Below are 21,022 nucleotides of genomic sequence, written 5' to 3' on the forward strand. Positions count from 1 at the left end.
AACAAAATCAAATAGGACATGAACCAGTTTTTAAAAGAGATATCAGCCCTTTGCTTGTGTGTGGTTGAGATTATATTTTTCTCAAACAGAAAATTTTGTTGTTAAGCTTTTAGCCTTTTCCCTTAAAAATTTTAATTTGAATAATCGTCATGTAGAAACTTGTTTCTCGAGACATTTTTTTGAATAAAAACACCCCAAGTTGTTGTCATTCACTAACTGTACCAATTTCCTTTTCAGAACCATCGTCAATCTCGTCCCAACACCGCTCATCAGTCTATCTTTCTCCATGGATAAAGCCCAACATCTTCCCTTTTCCTGTTATCTCTCGCGACCAATTGAATGTTCCTGTCTGTTTGGTCCCAAATATTCCAACCAAAGAGATCTCTATCGACAGTTGGAGCGCAATTTTGCCAAAATCATGGAACGGATCAGTTATCTACCGGACTTCCACAGTGACGATTTCACTGTCGTGTATCAACCATTCTTCAAGGAAGCCAGCGTGTTCTATCAGCGTGATGGTAAAGCGGATATGTCCATCATGTCGGTGGACTGCGTCCACCTGAGCCAGAAGGGACATGCGCTGTCGGCGAATGGACTGTGGAACAACATGATGGAGCCAACGGCGGGCAAGACTGTTGGGTTTAAGCGACTTTTCGAAGAGTTCAAATGTCCGACGGCTTCGAATCCTTACATTAGGACTTACTTCAATAGTTGATGAAATGTGATAGAATACAGTAGTAAAGATTGTTATTTTAATTTTTAATTTTTTGGTAACAACATTTTTTCGTTTATTTTAACAATTGTTTGATCGGGATGAAAACACATGATACTTTGAATAAATTAACTCAATATTTTCGTTGACTTAGATTTTTGAATGATGATGACGGCATTCAGTGGTGGTGTGGTACTCCATAGACCGGTCGGGGAGCAGAGTAAACTGGTGCCGGGGAGTGATAGCTGGAAGATGGGGCATGGAAGGATAGTGCTGGTGGGCGGAATGAACTGATGGAGTGAGAGGGAGCTCCGTAGACTGAGGATGGGGCACGATAGTGGCTGCTGCTGCTGCCACTGCTGAAAGATGGTGCGCCGTAGCTGGAGGATGGTACACTGTAGCTGGAAGATGGAGCACCATAAGAAGATGATGGAGCGCCATATGAGGAAGATGGGAGTGAGTAGGATGAGTGAGAGGAGTGCGATTGGTGCGACGAATAGGATGGAGCCGAGAAGGAGTGCGATGAACTGAAGGATGGAGCACCATAGGAGGAAGATGGAGCACTGTAGGAAGAAGATGGAGAACTGTAAGAGGAAGATGGTGCACCATAGGAGGAAGATGGAGCAGAGTAGGAGTGAGACGAAAACGATGGAACAGAGTACGACGAGTAGGAAGGTGCGGAGTACGAGTGGGAGGAGTAAGAAGGTCCACCATGCTGAGCCTTGTAGTACTGAGCAACTTGGATTCCTTGGCGAACGTGTCCAAGGTCGATGCCGGTAACGCGGGAAGAATGTCCGCCGAATGATGGAGCACCATAGACCGACGAGGGTGGGCCGTACGAATGCGATGGAACGCCATACGATGACGAAGGAACGCCATACGAGGTTGATGGTACCGAGATGCTGTGCGATGAATGTCCACCGTAGGAAGAAGAGCCGCTGTTTTCATGGTCCAGCAGCACTTCCTTCACCTTGTGCAGTAGACTGGGATCCACATGAAGGCCTTCCGACGATTGATGTCCTGGGCTGACCGAAACGTATCCACCATCGGAATCACCATGATCGTGTCCGCCGCTGGAATAGGAGTACCCGGAACTAACTGGAGGTTCTGCAATAACGGCTCCTGCCACCACCAGGATTGAAATCTGAAATGTAGAATTAGAGAATTGATTACAATTAGTGATGAATGTCATAAAAATGGGTAATTTAGACATAAAACTGCGTTATCTATTCCATATCATTTCCCATACTGCTGGAAAAGCAGAACAATCGTGGCTGATCTATGACTTTTGTGGACCCTATGATTCAATTAAATAATTTATTGGGAATTAATCCATCGTATTGAAATGTTTTAGTCACTTATAATGTAGGAAGAAATATTGGAAACAGAGGCTATTTTGTTAAGCAATAATATGCTTCTAAATACATTTAGTCGCATTGTTTGATAAACACCATAACTGCCCATAAATTCATAACAGTCCCATATTTGCTTGATTTCCTATCTTCATGGGACTGTTATGAATTTATGGGCAGATAAGTTTGAATTTCCAAACCGCAACTCAACGCATTTTATGGCTCTCTTCACTCAAATCGCCCTTTGTGTGGAAGAATCCAAAAGTGAGTAAATTGCAGAGAAATCCTGTGAGTACTTTACCTTTACTCCCGTGTTGAATTTTCCCCCATCACTAGGTTTCACCAACTCAAATTTGTTTTATTTTGATTCACCCAGGACTATGGTGAAAACAACTCTAACTTTTTGTTTTTAATATCATTCATGATAGAGAGTGAGAAACTACCTACTAGTGAGTAAAGAAAATTGATCTTCGTACTCAAAGATGAGTTCTTTAAACTTTTGTTTTAGGTACTTTATTTTTTCTGTGCCCAAAATGGGAAAGAAAGTTTATTTATTCATGTGATTAAATTTTACGGAAAGCCTTGATTCGGCTACCAAAGATAACGTTCTGTAACTCGTGATCTTCACTGACGCTAGAGGTATGCTAGCAGCATTTATTTTGCTCTTAAGAATGTCCACAATTACACATAATAAATGTGAGGTTCATCAGATCTAGAGGAACTAGAGGTATGCGCATAGGCACAACCGACATTTTTGCATTGACGTGCAGCTATTCTTGCTTGTCGCATAACTATAGTAAGGTTAGGCTTTTTCGTCTTTTCGTCATAGTCTCGAAAACCAATAAAAGAGACATTTTTCTGCCAAACTCATCCCTACCAAATCGTTAGTTCAGGAGAAACGTACTGCTATAGTGAAGTTCTAGTAAATCGACACTGCTTTCGTTGGTTTTAGCCGCTACGACGCACTATGGGGAATTCTCATACAAATGGGCGGCCAAAAATATTATTACAATGAAAACTGTTTCCATGCAACATATATTATGTGAAGGAATATTTAAGAACCTTTTTCAACCCTCCTGACAGAAACCAAGTTTCAAAGTGCTCGCGTTTTCGGGGGCACACCACTCGATACGAAGGCGGCGGACAACTGTCATTTTGTTGATTCAGCTTTGCTGCATGCGTGAAAAAATAAAAATGACAGTTGTGCGTTGGTGCACAGCGGGCAAGGTGGATCGATCAGGTTGAGGACGATTTGCGGACCTCCCGCAGACTGCGTGGTTGGCGAAGTGCAGCCATGGACCGAGCTGAATGGAGAAGACTTTTATGTGCAGCACAGGCCACTCCGGCCTTAGTCTGATAATAAATAATAAAAATTGAACAGGAATGATCCAGGGGGTCCGACGGGAATGTATCAGGGATTCAAATGAAAATCTTCTAGATATTCCAATGGAATTTTCCAGGAGCTCCGACGGGAAAGTTCCAATAGTTCGAACGTGGATGTTTTACGGATTTCGTAAGTAATGTTCCAGGGATGTAGAAACAAATCGTAGAAGGATCCCGAAGCAAATCATTGGAAGGGACTTCGAATTAATCCTCCAGGGGTTCCGAAAAGAATCCTCCAACGATTCCGAAGGGAACCCTCCAGGGATGTTGAAGCAAACTGTCGATGTATTCCTAAGCGAATCGTCGAATGATTCCGAAGCCATTCGTCGAGGAATTCAGAAGCAAATCTTCGATCGATTCAGTAGGAATTCAGAAGGAAATCAACGAGATATTCTGAAGGAAATCCTCCATGAATTATGAAGGCTATCCCTCACAGATTCCCAAGGGTATCCCTCAACAAAACCGAAAGAAATCAAGTGTGATTTCTTTTGGATTCTAGTTGGAATGCTTCGATTATTCTGAAAGGAATTCTTCAGAGATTCCAGTGAGAATCTTTCTCGGATGCTGATGGGAAATGTGGAGATTATCATGCTGCTAGGCAAACGAAAGTCTGCTGGAAAACTGTCATCCCAATCCTTCCTAGGCAAAAGACGAATTTCGCGCCAACTCGACCAGCGGTTGGCAGCACCATCTCAGAATTGAATGGAACTTGGTGGGCATAAAGGTATGGTATTTCTAAGCCACTCTGCATACTTAGTTTTTCAAAAATTGTCAAGAATAACATTTGATGAGGGCCTAATTTTTTCATTGATTTTTTTAAATCGATGTAACTCTAAAATGACAAGACCTACAAAAGTGTTGTATGGCGGACTGTCTTGAAATTCTCAGAAGTTTTGAAAAAATATCCAAAAATAAAATACCGATTTCTACACTGAAAAAATAGTTTTAAAAATTAAAATCGATATTACAAAAAACCTCATCTCAGAAATCTATGAAATTTTTTCTGCAAATAGGTATTTTAATTATCTAACTTTTCTGGGAATAATGTTCCTGTGACATATTTGAGGAAAAAAAGTTTTTCTAACAAAAACATTTTTCATGTCCATATTGAGTGAAAATTTATCAGCGTGTTTTATGCCTACAGCGCCAATTATAGGTTCAGCAGCCTATCATCAACCAACAACACATTTTGAACGTATAAAAATTTGTTTAGGAAGCAATTTAGCATAATCTAACATTATTGTGGACCAACATTTGAAAAGGGCGTATATTTTCCTAGATTTCTTATATCAATGTTACACACAAATGACCAGATTTACAAAATTGTGATGTTTAATGGACTATTGTAAATTTGTCTGAACTATGATGTCTGAAACATAAAATAGCGTTTCGTTCACCGAGAAAATAAATTAATGAATGTAAAGATTAAAATTGGTTTAGCAAAAACAAATACGAGGTCGATTTTTTTTATCAGATAAACATTTTGATTCCAAACGATGAAGCTCGGTAGTGATTTCATTTGGGGGATCTCCGGTAAACGCACATTTAAAGAATAATAAATTTTCCGCATTTTTTAAATTTTTTCTTCAATTTTATTTGTTACTACATTTAACTCTCATTTCTACTTGAATACTCATTAATTTGGAAACTTAGTCGAACAATTCAAAGACTTTTGGGTCTTCATCTGAGTTGGAATATTTTTGGCCAGGATTTTATTATGAGCGATTGGTATAAAAGAACAGTGTTGGTAAAAACTCAAAATCTTAAAACTCATGGATGATTCAAATCAAGCGTGAGTTGAAACGCACCCAACTCAGCACCTAAAAACTCATGGATGAGTTGAATCATCCATTTGAATCATCGTATGTTTTCTTTTGTTCTCTTTCGTTAAAAACAGTGAATTGACGTCTGTCGCATAAAATATTAGACACTCTTTTATGTATAAGCAATAAATTGCCCCAAATTGATTTCAAATGCGTTTTTGAACCAAAATGATTTTTTAGCAAATGAGTGAAATGATGCGTTTTAGCATGAAAAATTCAAGCGTGATGCATTCCTTTAAAATCGCAGACGATTTCGTTCGCACGGGAGCGCTCGTTGATTGAGATTTATGAGTGATTTTACCAACATGTTGCGAAGATTTTGGTGGCAAATTTAAGTCACACGATCAAAAATACGAGCGAAAAAAAAATCGTGTAAAAACAAAATCCTGTGTACTTAGAATGCTTGTAGAATGGATTAAATGTATCTGAGGCCAAGAAGACTAAAATATAAGAGACCTTTTTGAACGATTTTGCTCTACGCCCTCCATGCTCGCGGTGAGAGCGATGGGCCATTCTCACCCCCAAACCCATTGCCACCCCCGATGGTGGTATTGCTCATTCGTGTTATAACAGAAATGTAATATAGTGATATTTTTGTTTGATTGAAAACGTGCCCATTCGCCCATTCGTACAACTCCCGAGGAGTCTTGATAGTATTTCCATAATCTTTGGCAAGAGTTGCTCGTTTTGCCATTCGTTTGAGAGTGCCTCCAATAACTTCGCAAGGGACTTTTCCGTGCGATGTTGTACAAAAGTGCCATTCTGCTTCTAAGCCATGTTTTGAATTTAAATTACACAGACTTGCAAAGTTCCTTTTATTTTTATAATGTGTTGCAGCTCACCCAGACACAAAAGTAATTTTTGTAAAACCGATCGACTGTTTCAAAAAGTCAATTAATTTTGAAATGAATAAGTGAACAGCTTTTGTGTCATGGGTCATTACTTCTGATTAATAAAGCTAACGTTTTCTAATTAACCGTATCTTTAAAAGTAAACTTCGAATGGATGTATTGTTGCCTGGGAATTATTCCAACCTTGAGCAGCATTTTGGATAATGAATGAATAATTTTCAGAGAAATCTAACAGTACAAGTGTATTGCTATTTGCAAATAATGTCATAAGTTATAAGTTTATCATTTTTTTCAATAAAATACGATACAAAATCATCTACTCTACAGGTTTTATAACGGTTTCAAAATTACACCGTTCAGTGGTTAGCCTTTGCTGAAAAACAACATCTTCTTTTCCACTATTACAATTAAATATCACTTCAGTTTCGTTTCGGCAACGTTTTTTTTTTGTTTTTCCTGTCGGGTACAATATCTACTGCGACCAGATATTTGATCAATTGTGGCGGCCCCTTTTTAATGTATAGTAGAAGTCAGATAGTCTAAAACACTATTGAAGAGTGATTTGAACTTACTGACTATGATTATTATCCCAGTAAGGTATAATTAAACGAATGAAGTTTATTGCCTTGTTGGGAGAAGTTATCCAAACATCCGAGGGTTCAATAAAACCCTTCTCAAAAATGTTTCTCCTCCTATGAAAAAGTGCTGTACAAACAAAGTAAATGTTCCGAAGTTTCATCTCAAAGTAACAGAAACGACAGACATCGTCTTCCAGCTTCCTAAATTGTTTTAAATAGTATTTACTGATATAGTGACCTGTTATTAGCCCACTGAATGTACATAAGTCTTTTTCTGATAAGCTCAAAACCTTTTTAGTTATTGTTGCATTTGGAGTTATGAATCTCCTGGATTGTCGTGCTGTCCTTGTATTATTCCAGATTTCATTTATTTTCAGTTTTTCCCAGTTCTTTAGTTCCATTTTAAGAGTACATTCCGAAATGCCGCAGAATGGTTCTGGAATTTTCACTCAATATGGACGTGAAAAAAGTTTTTGTTAGAAAAACTTTTTTTCCTTAAATATGTCACAGGAACTTTATTCCCTGAAAAGTTATATAATTAAAATACCTATCTGCAAAAAAAATTTCATCGATTTCTGAGATGAGGTTTTTTTGCAATATCGATTTTAATTTTAAAACTAATTTTTTTCAGTGTAGAAATCGGTATTTTATTTTTTGGATATTTTTCCAAAAAACTTCTGGGAATTTCACGACAGTCCGCCATACAACACTGGGATTATGAAATGCTGGGAACTCCGCCAACAAAGATTCTTTCGCCAGAAGTTCTGGAGATTCAAGACTCCTCCAAGAATTCGTAAGTTCCCACACTAAGAATTTCGAAGGTTTGCTCCGTTTAGAATTTTGGACTACTTAATTCTGAGAAAATCTCCTCCCATAAATTTTGCGAAATTCCTTCTTTAGCATTTTTGGGAAACTCGTATTTCAAGAATACAGGGTTATATTTTCTCTAGAAGTTTTTGAGAATTCGTAACCAGGAGTTCTGCTCATTTATAGCTTCAAAATTATGGCAAATTCTTTCTCCAAGGATTTCAGGATTTTGTCTCCTGCAGGCTGTATTTTTTCTTTAATTTTAAACAATTTCTCTTTCACACAATTTCTGCTTCATGGACTCTGGGAAACTAATTCTCCAATCATTTTGCCCATTCAGAAATTAGAGAGAATAACTTCAACAAAAATCTAAAGAACTGCAGCACCACCTTCGCAACGCAGATATCCCTTTTTCAAAAACTCACTCCTTCAGGAATTGTAGGAACTCGTTATACAAGAATTGTGGAATACTCGCCAGCTACTCTACAACGACTTTTCGCAGCATACTTTCGAGACACAAATTAACAGAAAAACTGAAGATTGATATGTCCTGTTTAATTTTATTGATGTGTTTCTTATGTATTCTGATTGCTGTATTATGAGCATATTTTATGTAATACATTAGATTGAGGTTACATTTTTATCCTTATATCTTAGACATCAGAAATTAAAAAGAAGAAATAAATAAAAATAAATAAATACATACATTTGTCTCCTCCAAGAATTCCTTTCTAAGATCAATTTGGAGGAATTTACACGCAAAAAAAGCGTTCTTGAATTCGAGTTCACGGGTGTATTTTTTCGTGAACAACAGCCACGGTTTCGGGAACACAGTCACGTTTCTGGAACGTTCTGGAAAACGTGACTGCTATTCCCGAATCCATGAATTAAATCACGGTGTATTTATGCTGGTTCACAAATTCGGAAACGCTTTTTTTGCGTGTATCTCCGAGGATCCAGGCGAATTATTCATCTCATTCCAAAAAAATCTGGATCATTCTCTCTCTAATAACTCTGGGGAACTGCTCCCTCACGAATTATGAAGAAATCCCTTTCTATGAATTATAGGAAATTTCTACTCCTTGTATTCTGGGGAATTCCTTCGATAGGACGCCTAAAAAGTTCCTTCTACTTGAATTCCAGTGAAATTGTAGGGGAAGGGTGGTTCATACTTTCAGCTTTTTTTTAAATTCACTCCAAGAATTCTTTATCTATGAGTTTTAGGGATTCCCTTGTTCAGAAGTTCTGAGGAATGAATAATACGTGTCCCAGAATTTCTGTATGGGAACTCCTGGAAAATTTTCATCATTAGTTCCTGTAAATTTTTGTGGGATTTTTTGACCTTCAGGAATTTTCTCATTTGATTTATTTTGTTGGCATTACATCCCCCATTTGAAAATGGCCGTATCACAGCTTTGTGTTCATCAAGCACTTCTACAGTTTTTATCTGCGTGGTTTCTAAGTAGATTCACAATTTTTGCATTTCTGTGCCATAACACTAACACGATGATACCCATAGGTATAGGGAAAATGCAAAACAAACTTACACTGTACCATGAAATTAATCCAGTTACCTTCTACATGGCCTTGCTTTGTGGCCGGCAGGCCAAGGAAGGCATAATTCAGGATTTTTGTTAGTATTTTCACTAGGAATAAAGAACTCTTCTGGACATACTGTTTAAGAAATTCATGAAAAAAATTCAAAAAGAATTCTTGGAGAGAAAGTAAAGAAATTCCTAAAGAAATTTTCAAAAGAATCGTGGATGCATTTTCTCATTATATTCTTGAATGATTATTTAACTGCGTTATGCTTATTGCCATTAATGCAGGAGACATGCAAATAATATTACAAAAAAGTATTGCTCGTCATCACTGTAAAAATGATAATTTTGAATCGCGCCGATCCGAGCCGCCGCCGAAAACAACCGTGGCGTGGCGTAGTCGCCGCCGCCGTTAGAAAATTGCGTTCACGCCGCTGCCGGTTCAAAGTGGATCGGCGCACAGGTCGGAGGGTCGCATGCGGCCCGCGGGCCGCACTTTGGGGATCACTATTACAAGCAAAAAAATATGTTACCGCACGAGCCCAATGCAGCATTTTAGTTCCATAATGCAAAGCTCTTATTTTTATTATAGCCCAGTAGAATCGGCCACAACTCGGGTGATTTTGGTGCCTTTGGCATGAAATTGGATTACAAGCAGTTTTTCTTAAGATATGGATTGTTGAGGTGAATGCATAAGATTATCTCGCACACATCCTGTTCCTTCGACTGTAATCCTAAAACTACTGGAAACTTCACAATGAAACTCACGCAGTGTAAATAACAGATGCTGATGCAGTCTTACACAAAATTGCATTATAATCCACCCAGGAGGCGAAATGTTATCGATCTTTGAAGGTGATGCAATTTCATTCCGTATACCCTTTATTCTGATATATTTGTTATTTGATGGGTCATTACAACAAGGTGCAAGAACGTTGTCTTTGAGAATTATAGCATGCCTCCACCAGTAAGATTGGCATCCTCGAAGAAGGCTTGGAACCCTAAACGCTCCCGAACTGGCGGATACAGAGCTCTGAAATACGCCTGGCATTGCATTGGTGTAACGACAATGTAACCAATCGGGCGTACCTCAGATAAGAGTTAATTTTCAGCAAAATATTTGTCGTCTCTCAGCAACGATGATTGAGATTTCGATAAAGAATTATTTATGTTAAACGATAAAAAATGATGAATAAATGACGCTTGTAGGCAGCAAAAAGAATGGAGCTGGTAAGAAGCAAATGTGGATGTCCAGATTTTTTAATATTTTAATATATTTAATATATTAAGTTAGTATAATCCCATCCCATACGTGGTGAAATTAAATGGGATTGTACAAACTCAAGTAAAGACATTCTACTAAAAAGCTCAAAATAATTCGGCTTATATTATATTAGTTGGACATTAGTGAAGTCAGCTAAAATACTTTTAAAATCTTTTGTTTACAGAGCCGTAACGTTAGGAGTCCACGAGTCCGCGTTCTTGGGCGACTTTTTGTTACTAAGAAAAATAACATGTGCGATATTTTTTCAATAAAAATATATTTTGAATCTCATCTCACAGTAGTAGGATTAAATGGTTTAGTTGCTAAAATATGCTTCGAAGAACAACAATGTTCAAGAACTTAATGTCAGGCATTTGAAGTAGACTGCATAAAAACCCCAGCAGGATTTTTTCTGTAATAAATTTAATAATGTAATAAATTTCTGGTATTCTTAAGCTTCCAGTGCAATGAGTATTTTTACATCTTCGAATCTAATCTGCAAAAAATACATACTGGAACGGAAGTTCACCAGAATTACTAAGAGATCGTCTATAACATACATGATGGAAAAGGAGGATATGAGTAGTCACAGATATTTGTCGCGACGATGGGAAAGGGTTAAAAAAAGGATTTTTGAACCCAGTACTAGCGCTGAATCGGATCAGTGAAATCCAACTCTCAAATGGATATGTCGAAGATCGGAATCGATTCTGATCCTATTCGTATCATAAAACTGGACTTCGTTTGGTCAATAAAAACCACCTTTGGAATGAGTTGTTACCCACTTCAGAGTTATATTCTATTAATCATACTAGGGCCATCAGTGATGGGGTTCAGAATCCTTAAATCTAGCTCTGGTCAATCTGGATTGAAATATTGTTTAGGAAAAGAAGGAAAACTCGTTATGAACATTTGACAGTCAATAACAATATTCTGCTCAAAACGATTAATACCCTACAGCTCAAATTCAGCAGTTATCTAGTTAACGGAAGCAATCAATATCGTTGCACCCATTTGGTAAAACTGTTTGATGGCTGCTAACTGAGCACATTCATTTTTGGCCTTTTAATTCTGGTAGGCCCAAGCGAAATTGTCCAAATTCAAATCATCACTTCTCATCGAAAATTCATGAATTTTTTGGTTTGTTGGAGCTTGAAATGTCACTGAGTCAAATACCACAGAAGTATTTTTCGGACCACAACGGTTGTTTTTTTTCTGACTAAAACAATCAAATTCATCATCACTACTATTTTTTCATAAATTGCAGACATTTTACCCAACAACTCGCACAAATTAAACACGAGGTTCAAAGATGAGTGCTATGCTTTATGATTGCAAGGGTAATTTGCACAGTGTGACTTAAAATGATTACTGACTGATTATATATCAGAAAATGTTTGATCGCCCAAGGTTTGAAGTTGCACGATAGGTACTCATTATATTCATTGTATAGATTGCAATCTTTCAATTTCAAAAATTTGGAATATCCATAATATTACTTCTATTTCTCATCAAATTTTCATCCAGGACCAGTTATAAAATGAACTCATCATCTCCAAATTGACATTGACAAGCCTTCGCTCGCCAGTATTTCGAAATTATTATTTTGATCAGATACATTGCACTCGAATTGAATATAACAGAAATAACAAATATCAAGTCAATTTTATTGCTAATAAGACTGTCTAGAGCTGTCTTTGGAAATTTCGATTTTGGTATTGTATAATATAGTTAATAGATGCTTAAAAGAAAGGCACAACACTAGGGCTGCGTCTACTATGAAATTGCATTGGATGGAACGTTGCTCTTACTGAAACACACGTAATACGCATGGAGCGAATTAAATTAAGTGCCAGTTGAACTACCTTCTGTTTCAGTTATGGCCACTAATACAGTGCACAGTGGTTCCCCCATAGGTCATAAATCCAAAAACATGACTTTATCGAAATTCAACAAGTTATCCCTAAAAAGCTACGTTATGGTATACTATATAAGATTCAATCGTCATTTTGGTAAAATTTGAGCTAATATGACCTGTATAAGGCTTCGAATTGAAGATAATCCAGTTAAATAAACTATACGTGAAAATGTTGGCATACCTCATGAAGCTTATGTTTTACCTTCAAATCCCCTACAGAAACATCCTGTGAGTAAATATTTACACACTAATCTGTCATCTACATGCTATTTTAGCTGGTACCTTCCGCAACCAAGCAAATGGTCAACGAAAAACTCTACTGTGTTTGATGAACGCATTCACAATTTTCTTATGAATTTCATTATTTTCATCCACCAATAAAATATGTTTCCCCTTCAGATCCCCTCCAGAAACATTTCCTGAGTAAATATTTACACTATTCTCTATCATCTAAAGGCTACTTCAGCTGCGACCATCTGCGACCAAGCAAATGATAAACAAATAACTTTTCTATGTTTCTTCGACGGAAAAACAATTTTCTTCTTAATTTTGATATCTTCATCCTTTACGAAAATATGTTTCCCCTTCAAATCCCCTCCAGAAACATTCTGTGAGTAAATATTTACACTCTAATCTGTCATCTAAAGGCTATTTCAGCAGCGACCGTTTGCGACCAAGCAAATGGTAAACAAATAACTTTTCTGTGTTTCTTCGACGGAAAAACAATTTTTTTCTAAATTTTGTTATGTTCATCCTCCAAGAAAGTATGTTTCTCCTTCAAATCCCCTCCAGAAACATTTCCTGAGTAAATATTTAAACTATTCTCTATCATCTAAAGGCTATTTCAGCTGCGACCAAGCAAATGGTAAACAAATAACTTTTCTATGTTTCTTCGACGGAAAAACAATTTTCTTCTTAATTATGATATCTTCATCCTTTACGAAAATATGTTTCTCCTTAAAATTCCCTCCAGAAACATCCTGTGAGTAAATATTTACACTCTAATCTGTCGTCTAAAAGCTATTTCAGCTGCGACCAAGCAAATGGTAAACAAATAGCTTTTACTATGTTTCTTTGACGAAAACACAATTTTATACTCAATTTTGTTATCTTCTTCATCCACTAAGAAATTATGTTTCCCTTCAAATCCCTCCAGAAACATCCTCTGAGTAAATATTTACACTCCTATCTTTCATCTAAAGGCTATTTCAGCTGCAACCGTCCACGAGAAAGCTAATAAATAACAAAATTATGTTTGTTTAACAGATATCATATTTTTTTCTCAACTTAATCGGATACCGCTTCAATTTCTTTTTGAATATCCTTTAAGCATATTCATATTTCTGGCTGCTGCCTAAATGGCATTTCAGTTACCACAGTCTGCGACTGAGCTTGGAAATAAATAATCGATGGTAAAAAATTACCAAAATTGATGAACACGAGTATTATGTTTTCTTTATCATAGTCATCTTTATGAGACTAAAAAGCATATTCCTCCCCGATTTTCATTCTCAGGCATCTCTGAGAAGGTATTTAAATTTTAAGCTGTCATTTAAGAGCTATCAGGGTGCAGATTATTAAATAGTATATCGTCGTATAATAGTATTATATTCAACTTTAAATTGATTTATTAAACCGTTTTGCCTTTCTCAAGGCTATATGTTTGTTCCAAAAACGAACTGTTATAAGATGCCCGGAAACCCATAGTATTAGATACCAGATGGTATATGTCTGTGTGTGTGTATGTGTGCGTATGTATGTGCGCAAAAAAAACTCACTTATTTTTAGACACTTATACTTCTAGACCAACATTTGGAAAGGGCGTAACAGCCAATATTTCTAGGCCAACATTTGAAAAGGGCGTAACAGCCAAAATTCATTCCTTCTGATTCTTGGTCCACATATATAGCTATATATGTAGACGAAGAGTCAGAAGGGATAAATTTTGGCTGTTACGGCCTTTTCAAATATTGGTCTAGATTTATTCCTTCTGATTCGTCGTCTACATATTTAGCTATATATGTGGACAAAGATTCAGGAGGAAAAAAAATTGGCTGTTACGCCCTTTTCAAATGTTGATCTGGACTTAACCGATTTGTTCGGAACAAGTTGCGTTCGACGTGGAGTCATAACCATTTGTTTTCTAATAAGAATTGGCCAGATCGCACAATGGGTCTAAAAGTTATAGCAAAAATACTATTTTTTCATATGCACTAGAAAGGCATTAACACCGGCTAGGTGGATTAATCAGGTTTATTTTCGTTTACTACTTTCACATTAACAAGCATTTTCCCACCCACGCATCTTCATCAATAATGTATATTGAACGTTGTTTGTTGGATTTTTGCATATAATACTGAAATCGGCTCCGTAAAGTATGATAATGACTGAGCCTACCAAATAATTAAAAAATAGGCTGTTTAACCCGAAAAATACTAAAAGTACACCATTTTACCGTATATCTTCCATAATTTATATTTATGACCGCCCTTCTAAGGGAATGGAACCACTGTGCAGTGGTTGGTATAATTGCTATGCCCCCCTTGCAACAGGTAAGTTGCATTAACATCAACAGGGCAGTGCACAGCATCGCGTAGCCATCCCCAGTTCGTAATATCCCATGGCCATAATCCATTTTAACCTTTTGTTCGATAAACTTGCTTATTTATCGAGGAAATTAATATATGAAAGTACCGTCTTATGATGTGCCTAACCCCGTTCCCGTGCAACATAACCCGCCCATCTGGTGATGGTTGGACTTTACCCGCTTTACCGCAACGTGTCCATTGCTCCTACACTTCTTCAACTGCGGCAGCGACTTCAAATGTCTCGAGAGCCCATCTGAAGAACAAGTCTTCCGCAAGTCCACACCCCATTTACTGACTGCAGTTGCTGGCCCAGCGTTTCGATACACCCGGGCAATCGAATCGTAATTCACCAACAATTCCGAACTCCCTTCATTGCATAACGTTTCCAAACGGTGCCAGTGTGCCTGGGACCGCCCGGCGAAAGATGCTGGCTCACTATCTCCCCGACAGACGGACTATGAGTTCCTTTCACTTGACACCGGATTATTATTTTTCTTAATCAAGATTAAGCCCCGTCATTCGCGGGTAGTCCGCAGCGACGTAGTCAGAGGTGGGTCAGAAGGTGTTGGTGCTGCTCAGTTCCGAGTTGTGGGAGTTCCTTCTGAAGCTATTTGGTAATGGGTTAATGTACTTCTCACGAATGTCTAAAGAGCAAAATATACTTTTTTGTGACATTGGAGCATCAAAGACCATACCACTCATACTTCTTAATGAATGATCTTACTTTGCTAAAGGCGAGATTTTATTCTTTGTGCATGGAATTTTTAAAATATTAGGACTTAACGTGTTAGTATCGCCATTACTTCTATAACTTTTGGGACAAAAAATCTTTTTATTATAGTGCAAAAAAAAAATCTCTTGATGACATTTTTGACTTTGTCATACAAATTTCTAAGAAAGATTCATAATGTTATCATTATTTTTCAAGATGGGTTTACCAGAAATGGGGATAAGTCAAACAAATTTTTTTCCGTAATAAAAATTCATCATTGAAAAATCCCTTGCGAATAGAAATATGCAGAAACATTACTGAACATTTGTCCATATTTTAAATAAAACACATTTCGAATCGTTTAAAAAAAAATTTACAACCAGGCTTGTAAAATGTCATCTGCATGTCATTTGACTAATTTCTTCATAACTTTCTTTAGAAGCCAAATTTATTCCATAATTTTGAATGTACTCATAACGCTTGAGTAGGGCTATATTTTTGTCCAAGGGTACATTGCTCTAAGTATAACGTCTGAGGCTGGAGAGTGAAAACTCTCCAAAATGTCACGTGTCATTTGACATAATGTCATTTGAATGACATTTTGCCTCCCACGCCCCAGATTACATAATTACAGCAAAGTCATGTTAGACAAAGTTGTAGGTCCATTTAAGCGCTATAAGTTCATCATACATCATGAATTGATAGCGACCTTCTGAAAAAAGTTCTGCAAAAATTATACAAACGAATGCAAATGACATTTTACAACACTAATAATACAACCATAAAGAAAAGAAAGAAAAAGCACTCTTGTAGCGTCTTGTTCCGCCTGTGATCAACACCGATCGCGACTGTTGTTGTAGCCGGTACCGGTGTTGTTCACGCGATGCCTCAGGATATCTGCTAATTTGGCATGACTACTATTTTCCCCCGATGACGACTACCCATTGAACGAATAATGTTTCTTGAGCTTTTAGTATCGTAGTCAGAGCGCTTGTTCCGTTGCGTGGACAACATCGGCTTGGCATACCCTTCACATGTAGGGGAGCTGTACCCAATTTTCATCTCACTGAACCAACGGGAATACAAATTGCTTCATCGCGAAAGAAATATATCCAGCACTGATATCGTCACTTCTTTTTGCTAACCAATTGCAATTGCATTTTCCTACGCTATGGAAACTGACTGAATTCTTCGAGAAAAAATGTAAACCACCATCGAGGCGGGAAAAAAAGCAACACAATGACCAACACCGGTAACTTACTCCACTCAACATTTGTTATGGTTCTCTCGTGTCTCGTGAATCGTGGGACAAGCAGCATCAAGCATTTCTTCTTCACGGCACCTTGGTTGGGGGCCGTCCACAAAGTACGTCACGCTCCTAGGGGGGAGGGGGGGTTCCGAGCAGCGTGACGACTCATACAAAAATTTTAGAGGTTTAATACAATAAGTGTGACGAAGGGAGGAGGGGGGGTCCAAAATCACCCATTTTTGCGTGACGTACTTTATGGATCTTCCCTTGGGTGTGTTTTGGGAAGGTAAGTTTGTAGGCATCTCGCGACATGCTCAGCTCGTTCATCAGCTCTGCACATCAGTTTCGCATGTATGTTTTGGATTTTACGAGAGGGTGATATAATGGTCCAACTGTCGGCAAAATTTAGTCGCGTGAGCTAATAGCTAGGGCTTCCCCTGGTGCGAGCTGGGAGACTTGTTGAGAGCTTTTTTTTTGGGCGTTTGCATAGAGGCTTACATTTGGAGAAGGTGATATGCATCATCAGCGGAAACATGCAATAAAAAGCTACCAACGGGAATACAAATTGCTTCGAGCAACGAACACGCTGGTTAGCGGGAGTTGACTTACAAGTTTCATTTTAGTATGTAAATGAGTTACAGACACTATTTTCACAAATTACGAAAGAAAATAGTTTAAGGTTGCTCTTGATTCTATTCTAACAAAAATGTACTTCTCATTGGACGGGTAGAAAGCAATATCAGAAAACAGATAAATTGCGTGAATAATATAACTCGTTCAAGTTATTTTCTTTTATTTAAAGATTTGATGTTTTTTTTAAATAAATTTTGAAATCAGATGTGCGTATGAACATGGAAGCGAGTGAACACTGGGAAAACGGGGAAAATAAGGAGGGGTGTTGTTTATAAAATAAATATTTTAGTTTAATTAATACAATATTATGGTTAGAGTGTTCTTGAGAAACGAGGGAAAAAAAGAGTAAAATAAAAGAAGAAGGTTGAAGGAAAACGGAAGAAGCAAAAAGAAAAAAAATAAGGAATAAAATAAAATAGAAGGAAAATGTTAAACGCAGAAAAAGTAAAAGAGTAAGGAGACAGGTAACAGTGATATGGAAGATATACGGTCAATCCTCCATGAGTCGACTCATGGAAATATCGAGATATAGCATCCTTTAGGAGCTGTTTGCAATCCAGAATATATTTCAAAATTTGGGATAAATTAATGCCATGAATCGATATCGAGTCATAGAAAATCGACTCATGGAAGATTGACTGTAGTTAGAAAAAAAAGAAGAAAAAATAAAAGGAAGGTAGAAAGAAGAAAGATGAAAAGAGCAGGGAAGAAGAAGGAAACAAAAGGGAAAAAAGAGTAAGGATAAAAAGAAAGAAGAAGAAACGTTAGAGAGGGAATATATATGTATGAAAATGGATAGCCAATACCGGTACATACTACAAAAAGTAAAAACGCGACCATTCCTAAAAACAAATCCCAGCAAGATCGTAAATCATAAATGCAGACATGCACGCACATATATCGACTCTACCGTGTACACATAGGGGAACGGTTCGGCACTTCATCTCATAGCTCCTATTTCCATCCCATCAAAAACAAAGCAATTGATTTTTTTCACCAGTGAGCACGCGTGTTAGCAAAAAGAAGCGACGAGATTGGTGCTGTATTTCTTTGTTTTGCGATGAGATGAATATATGTTCAGTGAGATGGAAAACGGAACAGTTCCCCTACATTCACCAGAAAAAGAGACTTTGCGATTTCACAGGACAGCATAGTTTGAACTTATTTCGATTTAAAAAAACAGTAAGTTCGATAGAATGTTAAGTTTCATTTTTCAAATATATGCATGGAAACAAAATACATTTTTTAAACATTTTTATCTTTGAGAAACCAATCATAGTGGGTACGTTTTCTATCCTATCAATCACTGTGAATTCGGTGCTGCAAGCTCCAGCACTGAATTTTTGAATTTCATAATTTGCTTTTAAGCAAAATTACAGCTTGTATCCAATATTTTTGTGAAAGCCAGAACTTCATTGAAACTCACAATTTGGGACCGATTGGTGATTTAAGCGTTTAACTAATTTTATAAAAAATATTGTTATGTTATGGACAAGTGTAAACGCTGGAGAAACCCGATTTGAAAGGTAGAAAAAATGATAACATTTACGAACAACTTACAGAAGATACCAAGGGCTTAATCAAAAGATTATTCTCCAAGGAATTCAGTGAGTTGTGTTTCATGAACGTGGAACACTTCTGTATGTAGGTAATGAGCTAGCTTTGTCCCAATATCTTATTCATCACGAGTTTTCAATTTTTTGTCATTTTATCTTTAAGACCTTGTTCTGAAATTGTGTTTATCTCTCCACTGTGGGATTTTGGGGTCAAATAAGCATCGAAGTGCATTTTATGTGAAAATTTGCACAGCAAAAACTAATGAAGTAAACCGTTTCGCAAATGATTTATTTGGTTATTTATTAAGTGAAAAACGATTTTTCAAAAATTTTGAATAGCACCGATGCCAAACATTTCCAAACCATACCCAATAGCACAGCTGGACAAGAATAGTCATATTATATGAGTCTTGAGGTGATCATAGACAGGAGGTGATGGGATTTCTCTTTTCCTACCTTTTTGCCTGAATTCCCCTATGAAATATTATAGCTCAACGATTCGGAGCAAGGAAAAGAAATAGTAATTTTAATCAAATTTATATTTGCTAATGATATTATTAAAATAACGAATATTCATATATTTCATAAAAAATATTAAATTATAGGGGATTTTGGGTCATACAAGCCTAAAAGCTCATCAATTTTTTTTTTAACAATGTAGGATAACTTTATTACGGACGACTCACAGAGGAGATTAAGGGTCTCCTTGAAAGGGAGTTTTCCAAGATATTCAGTGAGTGGTGTTTTATAGACGTAGCACACTTTTTTATGTACATAGTTAATGAGCTTGTTTTACACCAATGTCCACACCTCAATTTTCCATATTTTTCGTATTGTACTCAATTATATGCTCCTCTTCATAAAAGATCCATGAAAAGGCACTATACATATTTTTAATGTAATATATGAATATTTGTTTTTTTATAGTATCAGTATCTGTTCAACATTTTAGGACAAAAATATCAACAATTATCTGTAAATACCTTACTTGGGTGTTATTTTTTTAGAATACATAAAATTCACATAAATGCACTTTGATGGTTATTTGACCCCAAAAACTTTTACCAACAAAATATGTATAGTGCTTTTAATGGATCCACAATGAAAAGGAAAGCACAACTTTATTACATTATTCGAAAGAAAAAGGACAAAAAATATGAAAAATTGTGATGTATGGGACGCAAATGGACGTAAAGAAGTATCTCACGTCTATGAAACATCACTCACTAAGTTTCTTGGAAAACTCCTTTTCGAATAAGCCCTCAACCTCCTCTGTGAGTAGTCCGGCAAAAAAGTTATTACTATTTGTTTTATTTAATTAGCTCTCTCGCCAATTGGCCATTAGTTCCCGAACACAATGTGAACGGCAATCCGGCAGAGCGGAATTGTTCTAAAACTGCCGTTGCAGTTCTACCGTTGCCGCTTTGCTGCAAACCAACCCACAATGTAAACGGTTGAAAGTCGAGACTGGTAGTTCAAAATAGCCGCAAACAGATTATTATTGTAACATTTTTTCACTATTTTCACTCTTATTAGCATAATAAAAAAAGGGCATTATGACTAGCTATTTTTTTTAAATTATCTACATGAGTGAGGGGCCGTCCATATACCACGTGGACAACTTAGGGAGGGGGAGGGAGGTCCTGTGAAGTCCACGCTTGTCCATGGGGTGGGGGGTAGGGGTATAGCAAATGTCCACGTGGACTTTTTAACAAGCTAAAAATAATAATAATATATAGCCATTCCGAACAGATTTGCAAAAATTTAATTTTTAGTAAGCAAATTTAATTTAATCATTTTATCCAAATAGTTATGTAAAACCAAGTTGGTAATCCTACGGCAGCGCAACACTCGAGGATTTGATAATCGAACTAAATTCTTTTTGAAAAATCTATTCATTACACTTTCTGTCTTCCATTTGTGTGAAACTAGTGATTAAAAAAATATTGAAATGAAACCTCAAACAAAATTACGGAAGATGAGCAATATTTCCTTCAATTATTCACCTAATTAACAACCCATTTTTTTCTGTTTGTTGGGTTCAAAATTACTTAT

The 21,022-nt window shown here is 36.9% G+C and overlaps 2 protein-coding genes across 4 annotated transcripts in view; one reads left to right on the forward strand and one right to left on the reverse strand.

The window, feature by feature from the left end:
- LOC134221284 (phospholipase B1, membrane-associated-like) overlaps window positions 1-861 on the forward strand; it is a 27,489-nt gene extending 26,628 nt beyond the window's left edge. For all 3 annotated transcript variants that reach the window (XM_062700486.1, XM_062700487.1, XM_062700485.1), the window contains one exon: window positions 238-861. In XM_062700486.1, coding sequence (XP_062556470.1) covers window positions 238-715 — 478 coding nt within the window. In that variant the 3' untranslated portion in view covers window positions 716-861. The remainder of the gene's footprint in view (window positions 1-237) is intronic.
- LOC134221285 (pro-resilin-like) overlaps window positions 741-21,022 on the reverse strand; it is a 29,034-nt gene continuing 8,752 nt past the window's right edge. Inside the window, exon 2 of the mRNA XM_062700489.1 lies at window positions 741-1,856. Within this exon, the coding sequence (XP_062556473.1) occupies window positions 891-1,856 (966 nt within the window). The 3' untranslated portion in view covers window positions 741-890. The remainder of the gene's footprint in view (window positions 1,857-21,022) is intronic.

Source organism: Armigeres subalbatus, chromosome 3 (genome assembly GCF_024139115.2).
Source record: "Armigeres subalbatus isolate Guangzhou_Male chromosome 3, GZ_Asu_2, whole genome shotgun sequence".
Taxonomy (NCBI): Eukaryota; Metazoa; Arthropoda; class Insecta; order Diptera; family Culicidae; genus Armigeres; species Armigeres subalbatus.